Here is a 21,250-nt window from a genome sequence, read left to right on the forward strand (position 1 = left end):
AAAACAACCAAAAAAAAAAAAAAAATTTTTTAAAATAAAAAAAAAAAAAAAAAAAAAAAAAGAAGAAGAATGAAAAAAGCACAGAACAAAATTACTAAAAATAAAAATAAAATGAAATTGATAATTCAATATATTTAAAACTATAATAGTACTATAGCTCAAACAGCAGAGCATGATGCTTGTAATGCCACTAACATGGGTTCGATTCACATGGAATGCATGAACACGAAAAATTTTCATGCAATGCAAGTCGATTTGGATAAAAGTGTCTGTCAAATGCATAAATGTATGACTGTAATTTCTGAGAGTGAAATTTGCTGCATGTACTATACCACTGATACGCAGCTAAACTGACCAGAATAAACAGGTTTATCTGGTCCTGATATGAGACAGGGTTAGTATCACACCAGTCTCAGGTTAACATGTAATATTTAAGCTAGTTGCATATTTTAGAGGTTTTTCACATCACTGCATGCTGGCCCACTACATATTCATTGTAAGTGCATTACTGTAAACATACTTCTGTCATTTTACAAACTGAGGGATGATTCAAAAATAATTTTTGTAGCAATCAACAGCATGCTTCTTTTCTTAAATTAATGCTAACGGCATATGCTTGTTCCTTGCATATCATTTGAATTATTATAAAATGATAACGTATAACTGCGCATTTGAACTTACTCGCTCTCCCTCCAGTCCTGGCGGTCCTGCAACTCCTGGAGGTCCGATGAAGCCCTGATACAGAAAAACAGACACACGTCACCGATAGATCAAAACCACATGTTTACAGTACATTTGTCAAACTCCACCTACACAACATCTTTCATCAGAGTGTCCCCAAATTGTGTTCAGATTATCCTGATACTATGCCGGTCAAAAGTTGTTAAGAGTGCTCTGATGTACCATTTACGAATAATGCATTAATAAATTCAATGGCAAAGAACAAGACGCAAGCCTGTATCTGTGAAATGCTTTGGTATATTGGAACGAAATTTGGTGCAAGTCACCGACTCCATGCCATGATGGTACAAGAGCAGTTAAGAGACAGCGCCACCTACTGGACTAGAAAAACAGAATTTTTAATAAGCCATGAGCCTAAAATCTCCACCAATGCTATGACTGAACAAACCTACTTACAGTATTGATACTATTGGGTTGTCTAGCCACATAATTTCAGATTGCTGTATTTTGATTTCAAAATTACTTGCTAAAAACTCGACTGATCTTATTTCCTCACCAGATTATTAACACAGATTCACTTTGAACGACAAGATACAGCCTCATTTATCGTCCTCATTTTATCTGTCACCTTTTAAAACTGTAGATTACTTTCGATCTAATTGATTTACAAGTAATGTACACATAATGCAGCTTACTTCCTTCAGTAACACACAGAACAATGTGCTCATGTCAGCATCAGGTGTGATAACGTCATTTTTTTCACGTGTGAGCGATTGCTTGTGTTTTTGTTTGCTGTTGAGTGCTATATATGCCATTCTTCTTCTTGTTAAGTGAGAAAACATGTACTATCGGTCAGAGATGAAAGAAACGGCCCTCCTTCTGTCTCTGCACATTCCTGTGCCATGGCACACTGCCAGATGTTGAAAGGACTTGCGTTTCTGAAAAAGGCAACATCTCTGAGATGCAGCAGTCGGATCTTGACTTTGGACAGCTCACTGATTCTTGAGTACTGGGACAAAACAGGCTAGAGGACTGCAAAAATAAAAGGTCATGCATCATGGAATAATTTTAAGATGAGAATCTGTTCTACATGTTCAGATGTACTCACCAACTTTTGGGTGCAACTACCCATTTCTTATATTTTGCCCCAAAATGTGTTTTTTCTTCACTGTTGTACGGGTCAACAGCAACAACAAATGCAAAAATAATTTGCAAGGTTCTGATCTTCTCTTCATTCTCCTTTCAACTTCCCAGAGATCCTCTATATATCTATCTCTTTGTTATCTGTTCTTGTGGCTTTCAGTGAGATGATGTAAGAGATCAGTCACTATATTTTGACAGGAAACCATGAGACGGCTGCTGTACGTACATTGACACCTTTAGGTCCAGGGTTTCCCTCCGGTCCTGCCAAACCCTGCAAGACAAAAGACATCAACGTTACACATGATCACATGTTACACATGACACATACATACAACAGACATCACGAATCCTGCAAAAAACACATCCAGGTCATATTTTACCATAAAATCAAAATGAAAAAATTAAATGTGCTTAATTGCTATAAAAACACAAATGTTAATTAATAAATAAAAAAAATAAAAAATCTTACAAAAGTCCTTTTTTAAAATACAAAATCAAAATTTTCTTTAGATTTTTTGGGGGTTGTTTTCATCTCTGTACTCGGGACTAAACTGTCCCTAGCAATAATGTTGATCAAACAATTAAATGTATATGTAACCATATATGTAACCGTATATGTAATTTCGGCCGCATCTAATCGGATCGCATATCGTGAATCATTTGATTCAGAACGGGACTTTGCAGTGGGTTCGCAAATCATTTGCCTCAGATCTGGACTTCAGAGCGCGTATCGTGAACTAACACCTTAAGAAGACACATGTGATGAATACAGAGATGCAGTTTTGACTGCTTTAGGATTAACAGAGGTTTGGATAGTTTCCATGTACTTGTCTAGATCAACTTGGGAAATTTAGCTAGCAGGAAACACAAATTAATGAAGTTATATTTTCCTATGTTCTCTTTTGTGTAGTCAAACAATCCAAAGAAAACTTCTTTAAAACAGAAAGAAAAGTCATTTACAAAATGAGACTGGATGAACATTAAACAAATCTGACCAAAATTTCTCATTGCCAAAACAAGTGAAGGACATCTTCCTCAGAAGAGTGATAAAAACAGCAAAAAACAGCAACTTGGAAAGAAAACATCTGCAACACAAGTGTTTATTTTATTGAACTTTATCTATTTGCATCTGTAGATTTAAATTAAAATCCATACCTTTATTCCTTAAAACAAGGTAAAAAAAAATAAAAAATTCTGGCTGCTGACAGTATTTTCTGATTTATGGAGTGATAAAAAGATAATTCCAAAATACCCTCAGTAAAAACCTCTAACTCTAATATGTCAACGAAATCAAGCTAGAATTTTGAAACTGGCTTTATCCAATGTTCAGATTTATGTCCTGTAAATGTATGCAAACTAGAACAATTGTCTTAAAGTTCTGATATTAACCAGTTGGGGAAGTATGGTGATTTCTATTAGTTTAATTTTTACCTGATTCACCTTGCCTTAAAATGTTTATCATTGCACATTGTGTACTGTTTCACAAACTACTTTTAAAAATACTTGGCAACATACAGTATACTGCGCAGTACATTCTGAACAGCTGCCTGATAATACATTTAAATTTAGAATCAAGCTTAATATTTCAAATTTTGGAACAAGATGAAGTAACACAGTTTTTCTTGTTTTTTTAGTGGATATTGGTCACTGCACCTGCCTGCCAGGGTAACCTGTTGCCCCAGATATGCCCGGCAATCCTGGCAAACCCTGAGGAGAAAATAAGGAAAAACGTGAATGAGAGATGAGAGCGGCTGCCAGTGGACGAATAGAGCCGCTATTGTTCCCTGTGGCATCTCTTTCTCAAAGCATCCACGGGCCGGAGCGGCTCTCCGCGGCCTGACCCTGGCTGAAGTCCAGACGGCGGCTCCTCTCCGCTGCGAGACTCCAGCACGGATCATCTTTGCATCAGATGACTGCATATAAAGACTGCGCTTTGTGACTGAATGAAACTTTCCATGTATTGAGTTCCAAACCTTCCGGACTCAGTTATTGAGGAGGTACAAAGGTACAACTCATAGATCTGTTTAATGCCATGTCAAACATGCAGGGAGGGATGGAGAGAGAATTAAACCAGATCGTGTGGGCAAAATATGTGCGACAGGATGGCTGCTATATGAAAGAGAGATTAAATATAATGCTAAAACCTAGCAGTCAACTTCAGGATGCTTGAAACTGATGTTCAGCTCCTATTGAAGAAAATCTGACAGGTGTTGACAAAAAATATACATTTTGCATTTCACACATGCATTAACATACATGCTAGTTTGTTAGTTAGTTTATTTATTTATTTGTTGCTACTAACAGGAACCACTTAAATTGAGGGAATTTATCGAAAAATCTTGAAATTACAAAAAATCTATAAAACTCAACAGTTGTGTGGCCTTATTAAACTCACATAAGGTGAAATTTAGATTTTATGAATGTTTAGCAGAGACACCACCATGAAATATTATGAAATATGAATATTTAATATCTGTTTGAATTTGAATTGTATTGCTTTATAGTCCGGAGGTCATTTACATATCTTCAGTACAGTAAAGCAATTAATTAATCTAGTATAAATGCTGCTTTGACTTGTTAAACTGTTCAGACTGCATTAATTTTAAATAGCATTAGCACTTTTTCTAAGCAACTTGTAGCAACCATTTACCAAAAGGCAGCTACACTGTAATTTGGCTACTTTAAAGAAAACGTTAGCGGTGATTACCCATGCAATAGTCTGCCGTGTTTTTTAGTGCATTGCTTACTGTATCAATATTACACAGAAAACTGGATCAAAGATGCAAAAATAAAAATAGGGTAATTTTCAAGATGATCACTCCATAGCAATGCACTAAAAGAGCAACTTAGTATTTACACACCTAGTATTGTGGCAGCGGCTTTTGCATGGGCAAGCAGCATTAACGTTTTTATTAAAGTAGATCAATTACAATAAAACTGCTTTTTGAAAAATGTAGCTATAGTACAATTTGCTAATTGAAAGCAGCTAATTATTGAAGGTATATAAAGAAGACAATCCGCATAGTTTATTTAACAAATCACAGCTAGCTTTACACTACTAATAATTCATGCAACACTTGCTACTAAAAAAATAGTTTTACTTTCAAGCTACTTAAGTTCATAATAGCAGTGATACTTGACTTAGCAAGTACCACTAGTTAAATATGGCTTGTGGTCTGAAAAATTACAGCTTCAAAGCAGCTTCCCGGACACTAAATTATTGAAGCGGTAGTTGAACATGTCAATGTGAGGACCTCACAAACAGGTTGACATCCAGACATGCGTTTCATCCGCTCACCTGTTCTCCGGGCAGACCTGCTGGTCCAGGATAGCCTTTGGGACCCTGCAGGTGAAAAAAAAGAAAGCAGATGACTCGACTCTTTTACAGAATGCCGGTAAGAATGCAAAACAAAGAATTTTCCCATTTCCCTACAATGTTAAGAACAAGGAGAAACAGAGAGACTTGTACTTGATGTTCTATCTTTTCCACATTTCTGGGGATTTTTTTTGTGTGCCTAAAGTCCCAGTGGCCTCAGATAAGACTAATAGCCCTTAAGAATTTCCCCAGAACTGTCAAAACCCTTTAAAGCCATCCGCGTCTGACAGCTCCAGCTCAAGCCCATGAGAGAAAGACAAGTCACGACAATGAGACGGGGAGGGGAGGTCAGAAAACCTCACCTTGAAACATTTCTTGTGTGCTGGAACCAATCAGTGCCAATTTTATTGATGCACAACAATGCAATCCTAAAGTCAGTTGTGCAAATATATCTCCAAATGGAATAGTTTGATATTTAGATTTAATAGAGGTACCGACAGCTGTCTGCCAGCAGGAGGCGCAGTGTGTCGGACCGAGCTGAGAGGCGCAAGTGTGGTGCAATCCTTTGATTTGGAAAATTCCAGGCCTTCTGCGGAGTAGCCGAGAGGACAATGTCGCATCAGAGAGGTCACTGTGATTTACGCCTGACCTGGTCTGGACCTGCAGGACTATTTCTGCTCAAGCTCTTTAAACATTTTACTGCAAAAGCTGAGTGCTCCAGATACTAATGACCTATAAAAACAGCATTTAAACGGACTGCTTAAGTTTAGCACGCTCAAGATCAAAGACTCCGGCATTCAGCAGGAGTGAGGTGAGGTGGTTCATCATGAAATAAAAGTCAAGACAATTTGACCACTTCTACTAAGGACTTTTCACAATCAACTCCCATTCTGCATTGTTACCTCACTGAGTATCTTGTTTCACTCTGAACAGGTCACATTATGTGTAAAATTGGATGCCTTCACCTATGCAGGTAAACAAAAAGTTGTGCAACAAATGACTCAGTAGCTTTTAGGATTGGTATCCCAGCCCGCAGCTCAGATGGGTTGATAAAGCAAGAAACGTGGACAAACTTAATTTGATCAGACTCTAAGTATTTTGAATGCATGCTGACATGAAGCCATTTGTCTTTGGAGGTAAATCAATGACTTCTCTCATGACTTGATCTATTATATCAACGGTTCTGGTTTCACCTCCAGATCCGGCCAGGATCCACAAACCTAACCCTACAGATCTGCTTTTTATCACTTCCCGGGTTGCGACAACTGACCTTTCAAAATCAACTAAAAGCCCCTACGCAACAGAAAAGAGCTTTCCAAAAGGCCTCCATTTCCAAAGAAAACTCCACTTGGAGAACATTAATTTTCAGACAGTTGAGAAACACAAAAACAGTCTCGACTGTGCTCTTGGGATTGCAAGTGAAAATCCGATTACAATTGGCCACTGTTAGCAAAATGAGCTCTGGCCAACAATTTCTAGTCAAAACTGAAAGGACTTTACAAGGCCTTTGGTTCTCTTCACCTCGCAAACCAAAACAAGAGCTACTGAATACCCCTCATGATATCTGCTAATGCTCTCTCAACAAACTACCAGCTTCCCGGACACTAAATTATTGAAGCGGTAGTTGAACATGTCAATGTGAGGACCTCACAAACAGGTTGACATCCAGACATGCGTTTCATACGCTCACCTGTTCTCCGGGCAGACCTGCTGGTCCAGGATAGCCTTTGGGACCCTGCAGGTGAAAAAAAAGAAAGCAGATTACTCGACTCTTTTACAGAATGCCGGTAAGAATGCAAAACAAAGAATTTTCCCATTTCCCTACAATGTTAAGAACAAGGAGAAACAGAGAGACTTGTACTTGATGTTCTATCTTTTCCACATTTCTGGGGATTTTTTTTTTGTGCCTAAAGTCCCAGTGGCCTCAGATAAGACTAATAGCCCTTAAGAATTTCCCCAGAACTGTCAAAACCCTTTAAAGCCATCCGCGTCTGACAGCTCCAGCTCAAGCCCATGAGAGAAAGACAAGTCACGACAATGAGACGGGGAGGGGAGGTCAGAAAACCTCACCTTGAAACATTTCTTGTGTGCTGGAACCAATCAGTGCCAATTTTATTGATGCACAACAATGCAATCCTAAAGTCAGTTGTGCAAATATATCTCCAAATGGAATAGTTTGATATTTAGATTTAATAGAGGTACCGACAGCTGTCTGCCAGCAGGAGGCGCAGTGTGTCGGACCGAGCTGAGAGGCGCAAGTGTGGTGCAATCCTTTGATTTGGAAAATTCCAGGCCTTCTGCGGAGTAGCCGAGAGGACAATGTCGCATCAGAGAGGTCACTGTGATTTACGCCTGACCTGGTCTGGACCTGCAGGACTATTTCTGCTCAAGCTCTTTAAACATTTTACTGCAAAAGCTGAGTGCTCCAGATACTAATGACCTATAAAAACAGCATTTAAACGGACTGCTTAAGTTTAGCACGCTCAAGATCAAAGACTCCGGCATTCAGCAGGAGTGAGGTGAGGTGGTTCATCATGAAATAAAAGTCAAGACAATTTGACCACTTCTACTAAGGACTTTTCACAATCAACTCCCATTCTGCATTGTTACCTCACTGAGTATCTTGTTTCACTCTGAACAGGTCACATTATGTGTAAAATTGGATGCCTTCACCTATGCAGGTAAACAAAAAGTTGTGCAACAAATGACTCAGTAGCTTTTAGGATTGGTATCCCAGCCCGCAGCTCAGATGGGTTGATAAAGCAAGAAACGTGGACAAACTTAATTTGATCAGACTCTAAGTATTTTGAATGCATGCTGACATGAAGCCATTTGTCTTTGGAGGTAAATCAATGACTTCTCTCATGACTTGATCTATTATATCAACGGTTCTGGTTTCACCTCCAGATCCGGCCAGGATCCACAAACCTAACCCTACAGATCTGCTTTTTATCACTTCCCGGGTTGCGACAACTGACCTTTCAAAATCAACTAAAAGCCCCTACGCAACAGAAAAGAGCTTTCCAAAAGGCCTCCATTTCCAAAGAAAACTCCACTTGGAGAACATTAATTTTCAGACAGTTGAGAAACACAAAAACAGTCTCGACTGTGCTCTTGGGATTGCAAGTGAAAATCCGATTACACTTGGCCACTGTTAGCAGAAGGCTGACCTAAAACGAGCTCTGGCCAACCATTTCTAGTCAAGACTGAAAGGACTTTACAAGGCCTTTGATTCCCTTCACCTTGCAAACCAAAACAAGAGCTACTGAATACCCCTCATGATATCTGCTAATGCTCTCTCAACAAACTACCCTCACAAACCCTCCTACTCAAGTCACGGACCTTAAATATTACAAAAACACATTCTCTAGCTGAGTTACGTGAGCTAAAACTTACACCAGTTGCGCTTTTGAAGATGCAACATAGGACTGTTCATGTCATCAGGAGCGTGCCACCCTGCAGAGTGCCTTTCCTCTAAAAGACGACCCTTGACCTCTGCGGGGTCTCAGGTTCTATAGGGGCTCCCAGGTGACAGCGAGTCCCCGAGCAAAGTTACGTCTTGAGAAGTGTGAACAGAGCTTCGCCTGCCTCAAAAACACTACACAGGGTCTTTATTCTGGTTCGTAACCCAATCCAGCCGCTGCTCAGAGGGGCCTTGCCGCTGTGGTGGTGGTAACGGATACTGTATGACTGCTGTGGAGAATGAAACACTGCATCTCACCGAGGCAAACAGCCCATAATTCAGCTGAAATGGGCTCTCTGGCAGTAAGGTAGAACAGAAGGACTTACCTTTAGACCTGGTTCACCTCTAGGACCCTGTGGACCCAGCCGTCCTCTTTCACCCTGAAATAGTAAAAGAGAAGAAACTCAGTGTTGACCTTCATCACCTAAGGGTCATACTTAGATGACGAAAACAGAAGCAATTTAAGCACAAGCATTTCTGCCACCATTTACTCTTCGCCCTAATTTTTCAATGCTTTTCTTTCTGGGAAATCAAACAAACACCCATATTTTGTATAATGTGCATGCTTCTTGTTTCCATTGAATTAAAATGAGTAGGAATTGGAGCTGCTGAGCTCCACAAATGACCAAAAAAGCACCATAAAAGGTCATCATTGTCAAATTGTGCCTGCATTCTCCACCGAATTTGATATTAATGGTTGTTGTGTGTCTTGTGAATGATCTCCATTGATGCCAAACCCGACAAGACACATTTTGATTGACACTTTGATATCTGAATTAAACATGTTTTGGCATTTTTGGTGCCAAGATTTCCCGACCATTTTTATTGTAGAGCAGCTTTGAAATTCTGCACAAGTTTTGCTTTAGTTATGTGTTCCATGTAACAAGAGAGTCCTACGGATTTGGAACAACATGAAGGTGAGTTCTGTTATGACGACTCTTGGAGAGGTTAGCATTGTAAAATACATGGCACTGAGACTTCCTACTGCCAATACATCCACAGACATGCTGCTGTGAGCATTTAAGAAATACTGCTACTGCACATATAACATATATGAAATAACCCCCATATATAACACAGTGGAGCTGGGGAAGGTGGAGGGTTTCTGAAGCGCGTTGCAACTGCTACAAAAAGCACTAGCCAAGTACTTGAACACTGAGCAGCAAGCTCATTGGCTGCTGTTGCGAAAAGAAACCAATCAGCTGCGCTATGTGAATGATGATGTAATTATATCAGATTGAGTTAGAACCTATTGGCCTGCGCCATCTAGAGTTTCATGACAGAACTTTGTATTAAATTATGACACAATTTTCACTTTTGGGTGAACTATCCCTTTAAAGGACACAAAACCAATGAGTGATTGTTGTAGTTTAAGGCTTTAGGGCTGTAAATACAAAGACATTAGGGAAGGTGGAGGGTTTCTGAAGCGCGTTGCAACTGCTACAAAAAGCACTAGCCAAGTACTTGAACACTGAGCAGCAAGCTCATTGGCTGCTGTTGCGAAAAGAAACCAATCAGCTGCGCTATGTGAATGATGATGTAATTATATCAGATTGAGTTAGAACCTATTGGCCTGCGCCATCTAGAGTTTCATGACAGAACTTTGTATTAAATTATGACACAATTTTCACTTTTGGGTGAACTATCCCTTTAAAGGACACAAAACCAATGAGTGATTGTTGTAGTTTAAGGCTTTAGGGCTGTAAATACAAAGACATTTCCAACAACGCTAAGAGAAAAGATGTTGTAGTTCGTGTTTGTGGATAATTTACCTTATCGCCCGTCTGCGCTTGACCTGGGGACAGTCCAGGATCCCCTTTTGCACCCTGGGACATAAACAAAATGCACAATGTTAATTCAGTTTGATGTTATATATTTAAGAAAACGGGCTGTCAAAGCATGTCTAAAATTCCATAAGATACAAGCAAACCAAGTTCTTTTGTGCTGACAGATTAAGGCACGTGATAACAGTGGATTTGGAGAGATTTAAGAGGCAAAAGCTGCTTCCTACATGTATGCAAACACACTAAACCTCCGAATAATACAGTGTTTAATCTATTATGCCGTGAATAAGATGATCAGAAATGGACTGTTGATATCTGAACCCATTCATTCATTACTTTATTAATCCATCTATCAATGCACCAATTATCACCATCAATCATTTTATCCATGCACATTAGCCATCAATCATGTGTTGATCAACATGAATCATCCATACATCCATAATCATTCACTGACTCCATTCAATGATTGATTCATACAATCTAATTTTGTACAATATTGTGCTTTTTGTACTACAAAATACTTTTTAATTGCATCTAAATGCAAAGAAGGTCACTGGAAGTTCACTGGAAGAAAAGGATCATAGCACGGACTAAATTTAGCATGTCAATCAAACAACTCCAAATCCATTCAGGTATGAATGAGAGTTTTAATCCTTGAAACGAGCAGTTTGACGGAAACACAATTGCTGTCAATCAACACTAGACAGCACAGATTTGATGCCTACGAAATGCAAAAAAAAAAAAAGCAAACCCTGCCATGATCTGCTTTTAACTACGTAATTCTTATTAATTTCTGTGACTTTTCCAGGTCTAGAAATCACACTTTTAAAATGAGGAAAATGTATATTCTTTTTAAAAAGGCAATTTTATTCATTCATGTCATTAGATGACAACATTTTTATTAAATGACATGACTTTTTCAGGTCTAGAAATCACACATTTATAATCCAAGTTCTTTTTAAAAGTGCAATGTTATTAATTTAAGTAATCAGATTATGTAATTTTTATTAAATTACCTGACTTTCCCTGGTCTAGAAATTCCACATTTAAAATGAGAAAAAAGTATATTATTTTTAAAAGGCAATTTTGTTCATGTCATTAGATTACATACAGTATCTCACAGAAGTGAGTACACCCCTCACATTTTTGTAAATATTTTATTATATCTTTTCATGTGACAACACTGAAGAAATGACACTTTGCTACAATGTAAAGTAGTGCGTGTACAGCTTGTATAACTGTGTAAATTTGCTGTCCCCTCAAAATAACTCAACACACAGCCATTAATGTCTAAACCGCTGGCCACAAAAGTGAGTACACCCCTAAGTGAAAATGTCTAAATTGGGCCCAAAGTGTCAATATTTTATGCACCCACCATTATTTTCCAGCACTGCCTTAACCCTCTTGAGCATGGAGTTCACCAGAGCTTCACAGGTTGCCACTGGAGTCTAAATAAATTATGTGACTTTTTCAGGTCTAGAAATCACAATTCTATAATTAGAATTAAAATGCTATTTCATTAATTTACGTGATTAGATTATGTAAATTGTATTAAATTACATGACTTTTCCAGGTCTAGAAATTAGGCTACCTCATATATCTAGGATTTCCGATGGAAAATAGTTGTTAAGGGAGTGAATTAAAATAAGAAATATATTGATTTTTGTTGTTTTATCTGATCTTAATGCTTGTTTTGTCTTATTTTCTATCATTTCAAGTCATCCTGGTTGAGAAACACTACCTCAGAGTTTCAGAAGAGATCTCAATGTCTCTCAGACTGGACAATATACTAAAGTCAATATGAACTCAAATACTGCTCATCTAATTCTCCCAATATCAAATTATTTTTATTTCTCCAAATTTATTTTTAGGAGAAACATAAGGATGAGATTTAACCTAAACATAACGGCGGTCTCCATTAAGTCTCCTGAGCTGTGAAAGAGCAGCATCAGAGCGTTAAATCTTTGCTTTAGGAAACCCTCGTCACACTGAGCTGCAATTAGTGGTGAAAGCGAGCGAGTGCAGTGTGGTTGTGGGAGCCCGTAGACGTCTGCTGCTGTAAATAAGCCACATCCACACGGGTTTACGCGCAACGCTACCCTCCAGACTCGCTCTGCTGCCACCGCCAGGCTTTACGAGCAACATCACTTCCAGTCGGGTCGTATTAAAGCATGCAGGGCTCAGTAAAGACCTGCACATGTTCAGCGTGACAGACGCACACAGAAACAGACAGACTGAAATCTCCAATGCAACTACTAATCTGACCAAATTAATTTGTCATGGAGAATTCGATCTAAAGGTAAATCAGAATTGTGTTTTGGTTTTTAGTCCACATGTACACATACACAAATCTACAATATACAGTCTTTCTCCTCTTGAAAATTGAGAAATAATACTGATGACATCATCCTGCACTACACAGTATGTTGTCCAATCAAATGTGCTCTAGGTTGAGAATGTCCCTCCCCCTGCAACCGACTCGCAAATAGCAAACCAACATTCATGGCAGCCATGTAACTAACGCTTTTAATTAAAAATAATAATGAAAAACAAAAAAAATATTTTTAAACATTTTTAAAGCTAACTGAAACAAAGACAAAAGAGCATAAAATTACAAAAAATCAAACCGAAATTAAAATGAAAACTGAAAATATGAAGAAAAAAACTCAAATAAAAAATGAAATATTTTTCAAAAGAAAAAACTAATAAAAATGGGAAAAGCACATAGCAAAATAAAAATAAAAATTCTACTTCAACTTCAATTAAAAATGCAAAAATTTAAATTTAATGAGAATGAGAGAATGAGAATGAGTTTTTATTGCCAGGTATGTTTACACATACGAGGAATTTGTTTTCATTGACTCACTTCAGGTCTGAAGGTCTCTATAATGAGCTGAGGAGTTGAATCAGGTGTGTGAGATGAGGGACAGTGCTGCTGCTCCAGGACAGTTTAGAAAACCACTGCATTTCAGAGACATGTTCTTAAATCTGACCAGTGGCGGCAGGGGCAGGGGAGGCAGGGGAGGCACAGCTTCCCCACAATTTTGAGGTGAAAATGGGAGGACGATTTAATGTTAATAAAATTCACAATTCGGAAAACGTTGCTTCCGTATTTTATACGGTAAAATTCCGGCAACTGCTTTTTACCGTAAATTTTACGGATTTTTTTTTACAGTGTAGCCTCCCTTCTGATATCAACCAATCATCACAGAGACGTACACTCTTAAAAATAAAGGTGCTTCAAAAGGTTCTTCAAGCGATGCCATAGAAGAACCATTTTTGGTTCCACAAAGAACCATTCAGTCAAAGGTTCTTAAAGAACCATCTCTTTCTTGCGTTTTTATAATCTGAAGAACCTTCTTTCGCCACAAAGAAGCTTTTGTGAAACAGAAAGGTTCTTCAGATGTTAAAGGTTCTTTATGGAACCATTTAAACAAAAAGGTTCTTCTATGGCATCGTGAAGCACTTTTTATAATAATAATAATCGGCAGGGATCGCAGACCAATACAATTAGTGTGCCTCCTCTATTTTAAAACCCACGAGCCGCCACTGAATCTGACATATATTACAAATCCTTACATACATGCACAGTTTTAGTGCAGCTTTAATTGCCTTTTTTGTTAACTTCGACACTCATCACTTCGACAGACACGATTGTTGGACCTCTTTTTCCACTGCTGGAAACCCCCCACAGGTTCATCACCTTTCAGGACACACCTGCCTCTTGATGGTGCACCTTCACACACACGTCGTTCACGTAACGTCACCACTGACACCAGGTTAAGTCAAAGGTTCAGTCCAGTGGAGTATATCATCTTTACCCAGAACACAGGGGTGAAAGGTCACGGACGAACCCTTGAGGAGTTTGAACCTGCAACCTTTCAGCTACCTCTATTGAAAACCATCGCAACAAGTTTGACTGAATGCCGACCCCTCTGACATCACGAACACATCACTCTACCGTTAACAATTCACGTATTTTACAAGAGTCATCACATTTCTAGCAGGGCTATTAGAACTCTAAAATAAAACCATAAAAAAAAAAAAAAAAAAAAAAAAAAAAAAAAATTGTAACTCAAAATACTCAAAATAAAATTTATTTAATAAAAGAAATCAGCTACTTAAAGTAACATTTCTCATTTTAATTTAGTTGAACTAAAGTACTAAAATAACTAAAACTTATAAATAAAAATAATAAAAACTATACAGACGCATTTAAAAAAAAATTATGCTAATAATAAAAAACAAAACAATAAACGCACTATAAAATTACCACAATTTTCACTAAAAAATTAAAGTCAAAACGGATTTTAAAAAAAAATCTTTACATAAAATATTATAATATATAATTTAATGAAAATAAAAATTCTAAATTTCAACAAAAATTATAATAGTATATCAATGATACCAAAAAACACTGATCTAAAATAGCTTGTTATGAATACTAAATTAAAATGAGTGTTAATTAAGTGTTATATCGAGGGATAGCATACCTCGGAATGTCGCGACTGACCAATCAGAATCAAGTATTCCAAGAGCCGTGTAATAAAGACACATACAAAATTTATAAATATGACAAACATACAACAACATTACCAAACCTTTAACTAATATTAAAAACAAAAACTTTATATAAAATTATATAATACAATTTTATAGAAAGAAAATTCTAAATGCCAACAAAAACTATAATAGTATATCAATGACACCAAAAAACACTGATCTAAAGCAGCTTGTTATGAATGTTAAATAATAATTTAAAATTAAATGTTAATTAAAAGTGTTAATAAAAATAAACCTGCTGCTCTGGGAACCACTGATGAAACGGAAACTATTAAAACTGAAAGTAGGAAAAACTTAAATTAAAATATTTTAAAAAGCTGATTTAAAATATTAATTAAACCTAAAAGTGAAAAAAAAAAAAAAATGAAAACTAGTTAGAAATATATAAAAAAAAAGCAAAATCTAATAAACATGACAAAAGCATATAAAATTAAAAAAAATTTTTTTTTATAAAAAACTGAAAATAAGAAAATAAAAGCTGACTGAAAATATGAATAAAAATGAATTAAAAAGTGTAAATAAAGGCGCTGCTCTAGGAATCACTGCGATGACGTCGATTTATTTGAGGTCAAAGTGAGTCCATCTGTTAAACAGCCCTGAATAAACCTGCAGCTCTCAACCAGGTGTGCTTTACATTTCTCCATGTTCTGACTCATGGATTCACACACACACACACACACACACACACACACACACACACACACACACACACACACACAGTCGTGGCATAGATATATTTTCCTCTCGTCTTTCAGCACTCTTTCCAGTGTTTTCCGAAGCCTCTGCATCACACACACAGCGACTGACACACACCATAACAAACCTTTATTACAAAACAAGAGCTATTCAGCTACAGAAGGTGGCGAGTTTGAACAAGAGGAGCGTCTCGAGCGGCCGCTGCACTCGTGTGACGGCACAGACTTGTTTCAGACTGCGGGATCCCACCGTGGGATATCATCAGAAACATTCCCTCCGGCGCCGGCCGGAAGAGGACGTACAGAGAGCAGAAAACGGGAACTTACCTTTGGACCAGGTAAACCAGGCGGCCCGGGACTCCCGTGAGGACCAGGTGGACCCTGAGAGACACAAAGACGGACAGCCTCTGTAAATGTACGTAACGTTCACACTTCACAAACTATCCTGCATTAGATTCATCTTGAACGGATTGCTGGAAGAAAACATCACATATTTATTCATAGTAAATTATGTTAGCAATTTTAGCAATATTAAATGCTAAAATTAGGTAACGTCACAAATATTGTGGTGAAGTTTCTGTTCGCTGGTACGAAACGCCCACTTTTCCAGATCAAATCAGCTGGATAATATCAAATCCCGTCCCATATTTCTTCTCAAATACCCTTTTCACACAGAAATACAATAATTTGAAGAACTAAAATGATTAAAACTAAAATAATACAAAGGCAAATAGAAATATAAAAAACTACTAAAACTGACAAAAGCATGCAATTACTAATACTAAAAAGAAAACTGAAAATATAAATATAAAAGCTCATTTGAAATATATATATATATATATATATATATATATATATACACATAATTCGTTTTTTGTTAATTGAAAAAAATAAAATTATGAATTTTTTTTTTAAATCTTTTATGGAGATAGAATTGTTGCATAATTCCAAATAAATAGATTATGATCCACAAATAAATGTAAAGAGATTAACAAAAAATGAAACATATTGACAAATAAATAGAAATTAAATTCACAAATAAATAAAATGAGATTTGCAAATAAAAAACATATTGACAAATATCTTTTTATGCCACAAACACAACTTCTCCTGCCATTCATTTGTGAATCGCTCGCTGTGCATTTGTGGATCGCGGAGCGCATTTGTGGATATTGAAACATTTCTAGCGTCGAAAAGCACCAATCAGAGAACAGCCACACTTTGCTGACCAATCACAGCACGTTCTCGCCATAACCAATCACATTTTGCTTTACATTCAGGTCGGTCTCGTCCGGTCATTCATCTGCATTGGCTCAAATAATGCAGGACCATAGATTATTAGTGTTTCTGAACAGATATTGAGTGTCTGGGATGATCCTGACAGAGGCCACCTGAGAATAAACCATCAATCACTGACTGACAGCAGCCGGAGAGCCTACAGACTCCAGAAACACGATCAACTCAAACATCATAAGGAAAGAGTGCAGAGACTGTAAATGTACAGAGATATAAGTGTATGTGTTCCTGCTGCCAGAAAAGCATAATACTGTAGTAAAGAGGTTCTCAACGACTGCATGACACAGCAGAGAAAACCCATGCTGAATGTATAATAAATAATAAAATGCAACTAAAATGGATACTAAGATAATTAATAAATAGGCTCATCAAACAGTTTGCATATGGTTTGTTGTTGATATGTTTTGTTGTCAAAAGCTGTGCATCCAACCAAACACAACACAACCCAGACTACTTCATGGTTTGTGTTTCGTGTGGTGAATTACTGGCTGCTGAGATCATGCAACCATCTACATTTAGACATGTAGACATTTAGAAATTGTTTAGAAATTCAGTCAAGGCCACGTTAATTTGGGTGTTTAATTTATGACCATTTTTCACTGGTTTATGAAAGCAACAGTGATACTGAGTTGGGTTTCCACTTATATAATGTTAATTATATTATGAATTATATATGAGTGCTTTTGTTTCAAAATAAATATAAATAAATATAGTTCCAAATAAAAAGAAAAATAAATAATTTTAAGTGAATAAATAAATATATATATGTAACCCTGCAGCACAAAAGCAGTGTTAAGTCGCTGGGGGATATTTGTAGCAATAGCCAACAATACATTGTATGGGTCAGAATTATTGATTTTTCTTTGATGCCAAAAATCATTAGGATATTAAGTAAAGATCATGTTCCAAGAAGATATTTTGTAAATTTCCTACCGTAAATATATAAAAACTAAAATTTTTGATTAGTAATATACATTGCTAAGAACTTCATTTGGACAACTTTATCTTTAATGATTTTCTCATTTTTTTAAAATTTTTTTGCACCCTCAGATTCCAGATTTTCAAATAGTTGTATCTCAGCCAAATATTGTCCTATCCTAACACACTATACATCAATGGAAAGCTTATTTATTATAAAACTCAATTTTACCCTTATGACTGGTTTTGTGGTCCAGGGTCATATATATATATCAGGAGCGTTTCCTCATAGGAGGCAGTGTCTCCTCAAAATATTGGATGAGAAAAAAATTCATAGTACAAAAATAAAACAAAGCCAGTATTACAAAATATATAAAAAAGTGTATAAATCACTTGTTTTTCTAAAGAAACAATGTCCAACAGCGACACCAGCAGGTAAAGTTACAGTGGGAGTCCACGTCTCTCTCGCCTCCCATGAGCCCATTGAGTTTTAACAGACCCCCTAAAATGTGCGGTGAGTTTGGTGGGAGGTAATTGGGAATGGATGGGGGAAAATCACGTGAGAAGAGGCAATGCCTACATCGTGGTATGATTGGATCTGACTGGTTATGATCGGCTGTGATTGGTTCATTCGATAAATCCCGCCTCTTGTGTTCATGTCCGCGTTCGCGAATCAGTCTGAATGAACGATATAATGGTGTTAATGGGAAGACTCATTTAAGAAAGTAAGTAAACAACTCATAGATTTAAATATAACCACTTTATTACGTCAAAATAAGACTTAAAATGGCCTGAAAACATGATGTGTGGGAGATTTTAGTGAGTAACCAGCTTGGTGAAATTTAATGTAAATCTCTGTGTCTGTGATCAATATTTACCGAGCTTTTATGACCGAATAATTAACAGTTAACAATTAAAAAGAATAGCTGAACATAAGTTCACAAATAAAATATATTGTTTAAATTGTTACTGCCTTGAGTTATTATTTTGGAATAAATGCAAACTGCTTAAAACACTTGATTGTTTAATAATGGGGAAAACAAGCAAGACATACGGATGCTGCATGAATCCGAACACAGGGAAACAGGATTCACCCCGCGACAAACAACCAAACACTGATGCATTAGAGCGGAGTGTCTTACCCGCAGTCCTCTCTTTCCAGGGGGTCCGGGGAGACCTGGGGGGCCAATGGGACCCTGCAGAGAAACACAGAAAATGAGGAAGAGAGATTGATTCCTGAAAAACTGTTTCTGAACAGCACAAGAGAGAGCGTTATTGGAGCCGCGTGTCTGACTCCCGCTTTCAACACAGAAAAGCACGTCTGGCATCTGAGAGAGACGAACATGAGCACAGATTAATGAACCGTGGGTCATCACTACCTCCTGCTGGTGACAGAGGGATCGGTCTGTAACAGTGTTTGTCTCTGCTCTGGTTCACAGGTCTTCTCGGTATGGTAGCACACATGATGTTCACTACAGCGTTCCAGCTGACCGTCAGTCTGGGCCCAGAGGACTGGAAGCCCCAGAACTGGGACTACAGCTGGTCTTACATGTACGTTCACTCATGTCATGCTTTCTGTTGTCTAGGTTTAATAAGCATTAGAATGAAGCCCAGGGATGCATGTCTTGGGGGTTTTAACTGCTCTGGAAACAATGCGCTGCAAATGCAAAACCAATATTAACAATGCTTGAATGTGAGCTCAAAATTAGAATAGAACAACAGAATAGAATAGAAAAATGTACACAATGCTTGGTAAAGTTAAATAAGTCACCTGTGATTGGTTCATGCGATAAATCCCGCCTATTGTGTTTGTGCACGTTCCACATTCGTGAATCACTCTGAATGAACAATATCAATTCATTAATAAGATTTAATAAGCATAAGACCATCAATAAGAAGACTAATTGAAAAAAAGTAAGTAAACAAGTCCCACACATAGATATAACCACTTTATGTCAAAATAATGCTTAACATGGCATGAAAACATGATCTGTGGGAGTTTTTAGTGAGTAACCAGCTTGGTGAAATTTAATGTAAATCTCTGTGTCTGTGATCAATATTTACCGAGCTTTTATGACCGAATAATTAACAGTTAACAATTAAAAAGAATAGCTGAACATAAGTTCACAAATAAAATATATTGTTTAAATTGTTACTGCCTTGAGTTATTATTTTGGAATAAATGCAAACTGCTTAAAACACTTGATTGTTTAATAATGGGGAAAACAAGCAAGACATACGGATGCTGCATGAATCCGAACACAGGGAAACAGGATTCACCCCGCGACAAACAACCAAACACTGATGCATTAGAGCGGAGTGTCTTACCCGCAGTCCTCTCTTTCCAGGGGGTCCGGGGAGACCTGGGGGGCCAATGGGACCCTGCAGAGAAACACAGAAAATGAGGAAGAGAGATTGATTCCTGAAAAACTGTTTCTGAACAGCACAAGAGAGAGCGTTATTGGAGCCGCGTGTCTGACTCCCGCTTTCAACACAGAAAAGCACGTCTGGCATCTGAGAGAGACGAACATGAGCACAGATTAATGAACACCAATAATTCGATTCATGCAGAATTACTGAGACACAAGCTGCTTTAGTGGTGGTTAGAGATGTGGGCTGGCGAGCGTGACGGTATATATGGTGTGAAAACATGGAGAAATATTAAATACAGACACTTATTAAATACATAAGTCCAAAATGGGAATAAGCATTAATTAAGTGCCTTTGTTTGCTTTCATCAAGTTCCAAAAATAAATAAATAAATGTTAAAAGTCCAAAAAGTTCCAAATGAAAAGATAAAATTTCAATTTTTTTATACATAAAATTATTTAATTTAAATATTTATTATTTATGTTTTAAAATTATATTGTATTATTTAAACAATATTTATTATGTATATATAGACATTATATTTATACTAAATTATATATAAATATATAATTTTATATATAAATATAATTTATACATTAAGTAAATTACACAATACACACACATATTATAGATATGTTACAGATATGCTATAATAGATAGATAGATAGATTTAGCAAATAAATAACCACTAAAATTAGCAAAGACTTGTCCTTAGTACAAAATATGTGATATAATGACAGTCAGAACATAGCTGATGTTTAATAAACCACTGTGTGCAGCAGTATTTTGGACCAATGATGTCTTCTCTGCTACCTAGCATGATACTCGAAAATAGAAACCAAGAGACTGACCAAATGTCCTGTCGGACAGCGCTGACAGAATGAAAACATACTTCCAAATGTGGCTCTTGTAAACATAACTATTTAGGAGCAATCGCATGTCTATAAAAAACCCTCCATTAAAAGCTACCATTAACCTGATGCTCTGATGCTCATTAGCCTTTGAGGAACGACACACA

The 21,250-nt window shown here is 37.1% G+C and overlaps 1 protein-coding gene across 1 annotated transcript in view; it reads right to left on the bottom strand.

The window, feature by feature from the left end:
* The window catches only part of LOC107570408 (collagen alpha-1(XXIV) chain), a 67,317-nt gene that overhangs the window by 39,339 nt on the left and 6,728 nt on the right, over positions 1–21,250 (bottom strand). Inside the window, exons 3-10 of the mRNA XM_016256640.1 lie at positions 20,191–20,244; positions 15,976–16,029; positions 10,376–10,429; positions 8,930–8,983; positions 6,831–6,875; positions 3,478–3,531; positions 2,051–2,095; positions 682–735 (exon numbers count right to left, since the gene is read on the bottom strand). Of these exons, the coding sequence (XP_016112126.1) occupies positions 682–735; positions 2,051–2,095; positions 3,478–3,531; positions 6,831–6,875; positions 8,930–8,983; positions 10,376–10,429; positions 15,976–16,029; positions 20,191–20,244 (414 nt within the window). The remainder of the gene's footprint in view (positions 1–681; positions 736–2,050; positions 2,096–3,477; positions 3,532–6,830; positions 6,876–8,929; positions 8,984–10,375; positions 10,430–15,975; positions 16,030–20,190; positions 20,245–21,250) is intronic.

The sequence above is a fragment of the Sinocyclocheilus grahami genome, unplaced genomic scaffold (assembly GCF_001515645.1).
Source record: "Sinocyclocheilus grahami isolate Dianchi unplaced genomic scaffold, SAMN03320097.WGS_v1.1 scaffold1454.1, whole genome shotgun sequence".
Classification (NCBI taxonomy): domain Eukaryota; kingdom Metazoa; phylum Chordata; class Actinopteri; order Cypriniformes; family Cyprinidae; genus Sinocyclocheilus; species Sinocyclocheilus grahami.